We start from the raw sequence: 12,183 nt of genomic DNA on the forward strand, positions 1-12,183 counted from the left end.
ACTGTCAAGCGCTGACGTAAAAGCGCCGTCGAGTAAAATTTTAACCATCCACAGCTTCTATCCAGAAGTTGTCTGGACCTCTTCCACAGATAAAGTATTGAGACTCAAAAGTTTGATTTACCCATAAATAAACTTTACTCTCCCTCATGTCGTTCCAACCACGTATGACTTTCTATCTTAAGTGGAATATGAGGCAGAATGAAAGCCTCATTCACAATCCACTTTAATTGTATGGAAAAGCAATACAATTTAAGTGTATGGTAACTGAGGTTGTCAGTTGACACCATTTTGCCTATTCTGCCAATTTGTGTAACATTTTTATTCGTGTTCCCTTGATTTAAGTCATACAGGGTTGGAACAACATGAGTTCTTTTTTTTTGGGTGAATTGTAAAGTGAAAAACTGTAGACAGCCTAAAACAAGATAATGTGCCATTGCAGCAGTTTGAGGTGTTTTTCAAGTATTAATTTGTTTACTGATGACAAGGTAAGAGAACAGGCATGTGCTTAGAACAGCATTTATTGTAACGCATTTTTCAGCAAAATAGAAAAATAGAGAATACAATATTTGTAAGGAAAAGCTCCATGTAGCGTTATGCGTTGGAAGTGCATTGGTTTTTAGGATGTCTATTTGACAATTTTAGCGAGGGCCGCTGCTCGCCTCTCTGTGTTCTTGAACAGGGCACGAATGAGACTCTTCATCTCATTACAGGAGAACTCCACTGCCAGAGGTCCTTTGCCCTCCGCCCACCTTAAAAGAAAAAAAGAAAAAAGTGAGCTCCAATTAAATCTATAAACGAGATACATAATGAGATACATAATTTCAAAGTTTCCAAGGACAAAAAAACTAACCAGAGTTACAGACTAATGAATCAATGAATCAAATATAGAAGATTAAGTAAGTGTATGACCTGTCCACTATCTCCTGTAGATTAGCATTTAGCACCATGGAGATCTCTTTTAAGGTCATCCATTTCTTTACATAGACTGGAACCTCTTCTTGATATTTTTTGTTCTTGTTTTCATCTGGCAATGGATTGAAAACCAGCGGCCCTTCCTCTATAATGGTTTGACACAATGTTCGCAGTCTCTCACCATCCACGTTGGATATGTCCTGGAATGAGAGCACTTGATCTACACCTCAAATAGTATGATGGTGTCATCAAAAACAATAGTGTATTATGTATTGCCTTACCTCCAACATCATAATCTTATTAATCAGCTCTGATATTGCAGTATTGAGGAGAGTCCCAATGGCTTTGCAATATATGTTCACAGGCAAAACATCTTGCCAAACTTTTCCCAACCTCCTGAGCTGATGAATTACCTAAAATACACAACAGCAATAAAACCCCAGTGACAAGTACACTAGCTGGACAAATGTGCTTCTACGGTCTATTCAGAAATTAATTTGTGTTGTTTGATCATACTTGTCTAATAGCCTTGCTGGCTACAGAGTAATTGTCTTCATCATCCAAGTTAGAGAAGTTACGTGCAGTGGACAGTCTCTCCAACATCTCAGCTTTTTGAACGTTCATTTGTGCCACAAAGCACCGAGCACCTAGTTTACAAACAAAAAGAAAAGAAAAAAAACAAACAAACAAACAAACTTTAAATAGTCATCTCATCTTAAACATTGGTCTTTACGCTACCATTTAAAGTTGGCATGAAAGGGAAGTTGCAATCATTTATTCTTCCCTATTGTGACATATCCAAGTGAAAAGGTCTCTGGAATGAGAAAAAAAAAGATCTGAAGACGAATCAACAATGTTTCTGCTACTTTAATTCTGCCGTGGCATCTGCCACACCAAAAATCATCCCTGCACCAGCGGCAGCTTCTCAGTGACGTCCGATATTGTGCGTACTGTTCTTGTTAAGCCCCAATAAAAGGCATAAAAACATTGCAAAGCACCATAAAGTTTTTGTGCACTATATTCCAAGACTTCTGAAGCCATTTGATAGCTTATTGTGAGGTACAATGGATATTTAAGTCCATAAGGTCAATGCTTTTGCTTAAAATGACTTTATCTTGCTGCTGTTTATTGCCGTTTCTAAATAATGTCCTCTTTCTACTGGGTGTCTGTCACAGCACTGGAGTAGAAAGCATTGAATTGTGCTTCATGCACAAAGTAACTGAAATTTAAAACTTAAAAGAAAAGACTCAAACTGTTGCATAGATAACACACTAAGCATCAGTATCTCTTCTCTTTGTGCTTTGAACATTTCACTGTGACATTCTGCACATGGGATGCACTTAAGCGCTTTGTGCCGCTCTCTCTCTCTATCTCTCTCTCTCTCTATCTATATATCTATACATCTATATCTATGTATACATATCTATATATATATATACACATATACATACATACATATATATACATATATAAAATCAACAGCCTATCTTGTTCTGTCTATCATTTTGGTGCCTAATTAAAAAGCTGTGCTATACATTTAAAAGAAATGTCTTTTAATTTTATAGTATATAAAAATGTATTTTATAACAATACAAAAAGCAAAGTGTTGTTTTGTTTTTTTACTAAATGTTCAGACTTTATAAAATAGTCCACTCTTTTTTTTTTTAGAATAACTTTTTCTGCTGAATTATCCATTAACCTAATTTATGTATAGTAGGATTTCTGCAATAGATTATTAAAATAGCCTTCTCTTACCGCGGCAGTTTAAATCTTTGCAAATAATTATTTTCCAAAATTTGTTTTGACAGAGACTAAAGTGGCTTGTGTATGTGAGTATGCGTGATTCATGGGTGGGGAGGTTTAGCCACCAGGGGGAAGGGGCGTGGTCACCCATGGGCAACGCCCCCTCCCCTGTGGAAATAGGCCTGCCACCACAGCTGGAAAACAAAAAAAACCTAGAGGATTTAATAATAAACACTGCAACATTTTGTACACAGCATTTAGTTGAAATAGAAATCTTTTGCATCATCTTTGTCACTTTTGATTAGCTGTAATGCATTCTTACTAAATAAAAGTTATATATATATATATATATATATATATATATATATATATATATATATATATATATATATATATATATATATATATATATATAAAAAAATAATAATAAATTCTTATGGACCCCGAATATTTGAACAATATCAAAGTATGTCAGAATGCCCTTACCTAGTCTTCTAAAACCTGGGACCAAGTCTACAAAATAAGCAACTCCATCTTTCAAAGGAAGGTGAGGTTTAAACTGGAAACCCAAGGTTAAAAGGTGGTGGGCGATGAACATGCAGTTATTGTGTTGGATGGCAGCCAAGTGAGGCAACTTCAGGAAGTTGTCCCTAAGTTATAAAAACAGCATCACATTAAAAACAAAACCCAATATACCAAGAATACTGCTATAAAAATTAGGGATGCACTGAAATTTTGGCTACCGAAAATCAGTGACTGAAACAGACGGTAAATTAGCGTTTCTCTGATGGCACAATTCGACTGTGTGCAGCGTCTAGTTCCTGCACACAATGTGGATAAGCTACAACAGTTAAACATGTCAGCTATGTGGACACTAGCTCTGGATGGACAATATTAATTTCTAGATTTTAAATCAGTTTCTTTTTTCTTTCTTTTTTGTTTTTGTTTTCGGCCAATTGCATCCTGAATTTTCGGTTTCAGCCCAGAATTTTCATTTCAGTGCATCCCTAATAAAAATAGACCAACTTACTTGTGATATGTAGGCACAACATCATAGAAGAGGTGAAAAATGTTTCGAACTGTGTAGAAAAGCTGGACTGCACTGAAAGAAAAAGACCAAATATATGTAGCTCCACAATTACAACTTTCACATGGACCCAAAAACAAATATGTGCTTAATTGTAGTGGCTGCCTGCTACATACCACTGGGGGGAGCTGCCCACTGCCTCGGACAGAGTTTGTATGGCCAAGTCCATTAGCTGCTGCACTGACTCACTAATGCGACACACAGGCAAGCACAGAGTGCTGGGACTCAACTGCTTCTCGTTTTCCAGGCTCCGCTGATCATAATGGGCACTTTTCTTACCCGACTCCTTCCTCTCCTTCTCTCCTCCACTGGGACTTGGTAGTTTAGGGATAGAGAGCTTATACTCTGGAGTGATCTGGACATAAAGAGCACACAAAACACTAGCCACTAAAAAGCTATTATAGCTTAATTAAAATTAGACAATTTAAAGAGAACTTACTTTCACTGTGTTGTGCATCTCAGAAGTCATCAGTTTCCGTGCAGCCACAATCACATCTTGGCATTTTTTGCTTGCAAAGTGGCAGTTGACATTCCTGGCATATTTCAAGAGGTCTGCTGAGTCCCCAGTGAGGTACCGCATCTCTTTCAGACTGCTCTCAAAATCCTCTGTCTGTTTAATCACCTGAGAACACAATTGAATATTGTATTACAAAGAATGATGTGCAGTTGTCATATGCTGAGAGATCCTTGCAGCCTTACCTCGCTATACTCAGCTAGCTGACTACTGTTAGTCGGTATGGAATGAACCAAGCATTCATGAATGATGCACTCCGACATCTCCTCCCAAATCAGGTCTCCTAAAATCTCAGACACTTTCTTTTGGTCAATAGAAACATCTGAAGAAAACAAAAGAAACCAGAAGAAGCAATGTAATGTCTAGTGCAGGGGTCTTCAAACTTTTTTCAAGACCCCTTGTTGGATAGAGGGATGGACTAGGGACCCCATTTTATATTGTATAAAATTGAGTGTTGCATTTTATGCCCTACTTATATAAGTATATAATTTATGTGGCGACCAGGGCGGGCGAGAGCCGTGAGGGAACGGCGCGAGTGTTAATGAGCATCACCCGGGAGGCGCACCGGCCTTGAGTCCCTCACGGAGGAGCTCCGGGAGCATAAAAGGAGGAGCGACTACAGTGAAGGACGAGAGAGGACCAGGCCTGGACTTTACTTTATGTTTTATTATGTTTGTGTGGCCGGCAGACGTCCGCGAGGGTCTGCTGGCATTACTTTCGTTTTGTTCTTTGTTTATTTTGAGATTAAAGTTTTGTTGAATGTTCGCCGGTTCCCGCCTCCTTCTTCCCGCATCTACTAACCGTGTTACATTGGTGCCGAAACCTGGGAGGAAGGAGGGACATGCTGTCGCTCCTCCTTTTATGCTCCCGGAGCTCCTCCGTGAGGGACTCAAGGCCGGTGCGCCTCCCAGGTGATGCTCATTAACACTCGCACCACCGGCCTCGCGCCGTTCCCTCACGGCTCTCGCCCGCCCTGGTCGCCACAATTATATATTAAGTCAAATAATTATATTAATTAAAAATATACAGCAAGCACTTAATAAAGATAGTCTAAAACAGACTTAACAGACGTAAAAATAATAATAACTTATGACTTATAATAACTAAATCCCTGGACAAAGGCATCCAGCAATCGCTGTAGCAGAAAAAGCAAAAACATTTTGTTTCTGTTTTATCGTTTGTGTTTTTCCAGCCATCTTATGGTATTTTCATAAAAATATGATACTGCAGTGCTTATTGACATAGCCTTTATTACAGTATAAAAACTACAAAATATATTTTCTGCCTTATTCTTTGATAAAAATTATATATATATATATATTTTTTTTTTTACAAATTATTGGCTATTGTTTAGCACTGTATATGATTACTTAGCCAATTAAAAGCAAGAGATAAGAAAAAACTAAATCTGTTAGACAATTATTCCAAAATGGCATTACACGACATTTCTGCCCCCCCTCACTTCTGAAATGATGGCTACGCCCCCGTGTATGCATTGTAAGTGGGGGGGGGGGATTAAACATACCAAAAAGGTGTTCATGTAGCGTCTTAAGCACGGTAAGCACTTTGGTGTAAACCTGGCTGGGATCTGGATGCTCTGCTTTGGTTTCTGTACACTGCAGGGTTAGGACTGCACCCTGCTCAGGCTGACTGCTCACTTCCACCATCAGCGAGGGGTATATGATTAGAGGCTTCAGCATGTACTTTAACAACACTTGCCCTAAAGGATTGACAAAGAGTCATGCAGTCAACTAACAGACCTAAATATAAACAAAACAATGTGGAGGTACTAATGGGCTGTAACACTAAAACTTATTCTTACCAAACAGTTTAATCTTTTTATGAAGCTCTCCTTGAATGGAGAGGGCCTGGAGAATGCTGGGAAGTAGAGCAGGTGGGATAGACTCATCAACCTTAGATCCTCCTCTGTTCAAATGAAGCGATGTCTTCAGGAAAGATTTTGCGCAAGTGAGCTCGGCTAAAATATGGAGATCAAAACAAATCAGACCAGCATACTAAGGCAGAATGATTTCAAAGAAATCACTTTTCTCTACTCAGATACCACCAACATGTATCTGAGACAGAAATGTAGATGAAAGTTGTGATGAAACAGATTGAAAAAAAAAAAAGGGGGGGGGGGGGGGGGGGGGTGCCCAGAAAACCATTAACCAGACACAGTTTTATTTTATTGACGTCTTTCCGAGGTTGAAACACTGATTGAGTTGTACTGTATATTTTAACATACCTCCAGATGTTTATTCATGTTTATTTCGCGTTGTAACTGGTATTAAAGCGGAGGAGAGGATGTCACGTCACATTAAACAGCGCCAAAGCGGTATTTATTTTTTGAATCTCATAATAAGATGGAAGTCATTTGAAATCTGAGACTTTGCTTCATATCAAAAGTAACAAAGCACAAAGATTATTGTGATTTATTGGATGGGAGGCGCTACATATTCTGTTCATTCACTAACTGAAAACAGACTAGACTAATCGATTCTTGGGATAAGAATCGATATCGTTTCGTAAAAATGAGAATCAATTAAAATCGAAAAATTGATATTAGTTATGACATTTTAATTAAAAATTATGATGTCAAAATAGGCTTAAAATTATGCATGAGCATGGACGAATCGTTCACATTATTAAGATCAATAACATAGGTTTAGAAAAGAGAGAGGGTGAATTGTCATTCTATGCTGACTTTAATGTATTAAAAAATAAATAAATAAATAAATTACTTTTATTGGAAGGAAGTTTCCAGTCTGCCAGTTTCTGCCACTCTTGTCCAAGGTGGTGGATGAGATTCTCTCTCTGTATTGTGATCTCTGAGCTGAGGGCCCGAACTAAAGGCAACTCTGTGTCTTTCCAAGCTTTCAGGGCATCAACACTTGCTCGTGCCTGTATAATGCAAGTAGGAATATGTAATTAAGACCTAAGCACACTAAGTTTAAAATGTTAATCAAATTAGTAACATGATATGCCAATAAACTAATCAAAGTATTCAGAGAAACATCAAACTGGATGGCAAAAATCCCTCAAATTTTGTTTAGAATTAAATAACCTGTTAAATTCACAAACTGGTAATGTGAATGTATTGTTGAATGTGACTTACTGTTCCATGCTGCTTGGCTGCAACCACATAATTCTTTTCCTGCAAGGCCCTGTGATACTCCTCCACTGCAGTGTCAAACTTAAACAACATATTAAAATATTGAAAGAATGTTCTTTTTACACAAAACATGTGCCTGAACTTAAGTAAACAAGCAAATTACTGTGAGCTTTTTCACATAATCATTTACATCACAAGACACACATGCACATTCTTTAAGACATAAACAGCTTTATGGTTAGAAAATCCTCTAAGCATATACAAAATCCCAGAGGCATTACCTCTTGGAGATGCTGGAGCAGTTTTATTATTGTAGTGTTTTTCTCTAGCTGCTGTTTAAGCTTGGCATACTCTGTTACGGCATCATGGAGGTTCTGCTGAACCTGTAAAGGCAAACACTTAGTTGACATGTTTAATCACTCTTTTTATTAGAAAATGAATAGTTATTAATAGTGAAATAAAGTACCTCATTCTCAATGCAGCTTTTTAATAAATCAATGTCTTTGGAAACTGATTCAACCTGGTCCAAAAGCTCCTCTGCTCCCTCCATACTGGGTATAAACTCAATATATTTTTTATTTATCATATCTGTAACCTCTTCCTGTATGAAAAAAAGAAGAGGGTTAACACACAACAAAAATGGTAATAAATAAAAAATAAAATGCATACAGGTTTTTGATGTGGAGGCTAGTGTTACACTTCTTCACTAATACATAGAAAAACAAATGGATGTCTCCAATTCACAAGACAAATATGAAGCATAAGGCATTTATTTGCTTATCAATTACATTACAGGAAAATATAAGCTAATCTTGTTAAACACATGGTAAATCCTGAAACATAAACAAGAACGAAACATAAAAAGGCAAGTTTACTTGCTAACATTCAGAACCAAGAAAGATATTATCGGCCAATATTGTCCAATAAGACCATGAAAGAACACAATGTAGCGTAAAACCAGGTTAATGACATTGAATCTGTTTGTCTGAAGTCAGAGAGCTCAGACTGGCACTGACAGGCAATGATATCAGCAGCATGACACGTCAGCCTGCTAAAGTCACATCTGTACTCCTCTGTTCACTATTAATACAACAATTAACACGACGTTCATTGTACAACGAATCTTATTAAATGTTTATTATTCTTAAATGACTTCACATGTCAGGAGAAACGCGTTAGTCGCGCTTTGGTTAAGTAACGGACAATGTATGCTAACATGAGTACCAAAGTGATGTAAATAAACAGAATAATCACCTTTGAACACTTTATTTTAGTCTACTTTTTGAAAGTAAGGAATTTAACATCGATTCCTTCCATCGTCAAGTTAAGTGGGGTTACATTTTAACTGTTATACGTTATATTCGTGTAATACAGCTGGTTAGCCGAATTCACTGTTTACCTTAGTTTCCTCCACTTTCCGTGACAGTTTGGAGATTTTGCAGGCGAGGTCATCCTTCTCCAGTTTACCTGAGCTGGCGAGCACTTCGGTCACAAACGACGACATGTCGGTAATGAGCATTCGGTGAACGCGCAGGACAGTTTACCCCTTTACGCCACTACTACCTATGGCCACTACCCGCCATTCCGCGCGCAAGGGACGCTGGGAGTCTGTTGATGAAAAAAGCTGTGGTTGATTTAAAAAGAGGCGGCTAAATGCTCGCTTGCTATCAAAGACTTTTGTTATTCAATGAGGAGCTTTTTAAACTATAAAATTTGGCCATTTTAAAAGGGGAGCTTTTAGATGAGGTTGAAAAAAGTAATTTTAACGTGAAAAAAATACTATAGTAATTTATAGTAAATACCATAGTGTTTTTGAGCCATACTATAATCAATTGTAGAATATATATTATAGTATTTACAACACTTTGTTAATGAATGCTGCAGCATACTGTAATATTAATTATAGTGAACTGATCAACTGTAATACTGTAGTACTTTAGTTTTTACTACAGTAAACTAGTGTATTGTAGTATAATATATCCTATAGATTAAAGAAAACTTAGTACAATATTATTGGGTAACGTAATTTGTTTATATTACTATAGTTGTTATATTACCACAGCAACTATAGAATTACCACAACAAATTAATTCAACTACTTTACTACAGTATGGTTCAAAAACACTAGTATTTACTATAAATCACTATATTATTTTTTCACCTGGGTTTTATTGTTTTATAGTAGTTTGTAACTGAACAAACTACTGAACAATACATGGTAAAACATTTAGTTTAAAATTTATTTAACAACCAAAATCATAACGCGAACACACACTCACACACAGGTTTTGCTATCAAAGTGAGGACATTCCATTTCATATAATTCCACATAATGGTTTTTATACTGTACAAACTGTACATCCTATCTCCCTACACTACCCCTAAACCTACCCATCCCAGACAACATTCTGCATTTTTAAATTTTTAATAAAACATGGTTTAGTATGTTTTTAAAGCTATTTTAAATATGTGGACTCATGAAATGTCCTCATATTTCATGTTTACGTCGTAATACCAGTGTAATACCCATGTAATTATACAAATTTGTGTCCTCATAAATCATGAAAACAAGCACACACACACACACACACACACACACACACACACACACACACACACACACACACACACACACACACACACACACACACACACACACACACACACACACACACAATACAATGAAGTTTAGCTATCAGTTTTTGGTAACCTGTAATGCTGTTTTGCTGGATTTGGTGACACTAGGCTATGTTTGCAGCAGATGTTCACATCAGACCAACATGCCTTCTGGGATAGGCCTATAACATGTTTAGACATCACCAGAGTGAATTTGGGTAACATTTGAGTGAAATTGAGACGGATTTCTGTAAGTTCTAATACTGCCTTGGAGGATTTGGCGACCCTACTATTTGCTACACCTGCCAAAGGCCAGTGACTTAAGATATTTACCAGCCATGAAACATAGATTAATCCTTATTAAAGTTACAAAAAAGTTATTCATTAAAGAGCAACGAGTGATTGTGTTTTTTGTCTTTTCTTATTTGATTAACCCTAATGCTCCCATGAAATCAAAATGTAGATTTGTTTTGGCTTTTAGTATGAATATGTTAGCCTTAAGGTTATCTATAAGCTTGTGTGCTCCAAAACAATGACAAAATTTGTATTTATAAGATATAAGCATTCAAAACTTAGTCTCTCACTTCTGCCAATAGGATCAACGATTTTGATGACAATCAAATGCTCCAATCAAATGCTCTCTACAAACTAAAGTGTCCTGCTCCCTGCACTATAAGTAGACGCTGAAGCTGTGGCTGAAATCGGTCACTTGTTCACACAATTACTATTTTCTATATGGTGATGAACATTGACAGTCTGCTCCGACCACAAAATGCATCAGATCCATTTGAATTCTACACAGAATGCTACATTTTAAAGTGGAGATTAGGAAGAGAAACTGTTAGATAGACTCGGTTAGATAGAAAAATGTAAAATTTTCACCCCCCTCCACAAAACAGTGTATTACTCAATAAATATACATCCATGACATTTAATATTTTGTCTTTCATCATTACGTATGTTTGTCTTTCATTTTCAGAAAAAAATATGAACAAAATTAAAAGTTTGAGCTGGGAAAGTTTCTGAAATTTGGTTGATTTGACACAGAATAACCCTTTAGTCAATTACCTTCTTTAGGTGTGTGAGTTAATTCCAGGGATTAAGGAGAAGTATGTGCTTTGCTGTTAGACACTGTGGTGGATGGATGGAGTTTCTGTGAGGTTTCAGGCTTTTTTTTCATCATTGCACCTGTAAAGCTATTCTGTTACAGATGGAGGTGTAGACCATCATAGACAGCGATCACAGTGCCTTCTTCCTGGGGACAGAAGATGTTTTCAGATGTTCAAATGACTCACAGAAGCAAAATACTCAAAGATTTTTAAAACTGAATTCTTATTCGATGAGTAAAACAGCCTTTATAAAACAGATAGTTCCGGTCCTAGATTCTGATTAGTTGAGCTGCACTCGAAGCTGTTGTAAAATACTGAACAAATATACACCTGTGACCTCGTTAAATCAATATTACTGCACCACTGCATCTGTGTGAAGAAAATAAATAATTTTACGGACTAATCATTTTATAAAAGCATTAAGCCTTATGAAGCCGTGGTTTACAGTGAATTAAGAAAAGCTAAGGGGGTTTTAAACAACGGCTTCACGGGGCTTAATCAACTGGTTTTAGTTTAATTCACTATGATGCAAACATAAACAGCCTATAGTTTGATGAAGAATTAGTATTATAAATCAATGTAATTATTTCCTTTTATATTGCCATATAAAAAGCCTCTTCATTTTCTGTTCTTAATGTTTTGTATAGAGTAACAGAAGAGTCTAATCCTGACTGTAAAATGACATGCTTAATCAGATGGCTCCAATGCATCTTATCTTTCTTATACTCCTCCCATGTAGCCATAGAAAACCACAATCCAATGTGCAGTGCAGCATTTTGTTGTTTCAACACAATCATGGCCGCGTTCGAAGTATAATTAAACTCAGGAGATTACGTCTGATTCGCTAAATTAATCCAGGGAGAAGGCAAGAAAAAATGTTGTGATGTACTTCAGAAGACTGGAGGATTTTATGCAGATTGTACAAAAACAATTGTCTTCATTAACTCTTATATTGTCACTCTTTCTCTATTTACTAACACAGCATGTTCAATTTTGGATGGATAAACAGTCAGGTCAGGTAACAAATTTGATTTTACAAAAAAGAATAAAAGAAAGAGCTGAGAACAAATGCAAGTTTTTTTTCTGTTGA

At 36.6% G+C, this 12,183-nt stretch overlaps 1 protein-coding gene across 1 annotated transcript; it reads right to left on the reverse strand.

Moving 5' to 3' along the window:
• Nucleotides 1–281: 281 nt before the first annotated feature.
• Nucleotides 282–8,956, reverse strand: zw10 (zw10 kinetochore protein). The gene is made up of 16 exons (XM_067375619.1): nucleotides 8,768–8,956; nucleotides 7,835–7,969; nucleotides 7,650–7,751; nucleotides 7,372–7,449; nucleotides 6,998–7,157; nucleotides 6,079–6,234; nucleotides 5,782–5,976; nucleotides 4,442–4,578; nucleotides 4,182–4,364; nucleotides 3,859–4,097; nucleotides 3,686–3,757; nucleotides 3,142–3,305; nucleotides 1,429–1,559; nucleotides 1,194–1,325; nucleotides 910–1,112; nucleotides 282–749 (listed from the first exon to the last, which is right to left on the reverse strand). The coding sequence occupies exons 1-16, from the start codon at nucleotides 8,885–8,887 to the stop codon at nucleotides 626–628; spliced, it is 2,331 nt and encodes a 776-aa protein (XP_067231720.1). The 5' UTR covers nucleotides 8,888–8,956; the 3' UTR covers nucleotides 282–625.
• Nucleotides 8,957–12,183: the final 3,227 nt, after the last annotated feature.

The sequence above is a fragment of the Chanodichthys erythropterus genome, chromosome 22, assembly GCF_024489055.1.
Source record: "Chanodichthys erythropterus isolate Z2021 chromosome 22, ASM2448905v1, whole genome shotgun sequence".
Classification (NCBI taxonomy): Eukaryota; Metazoa; Chordata; class Actinopteri; order Cypriniformes; family Xenocyprididae; genus Chanodichthys; species Chanodichthys erythropterus.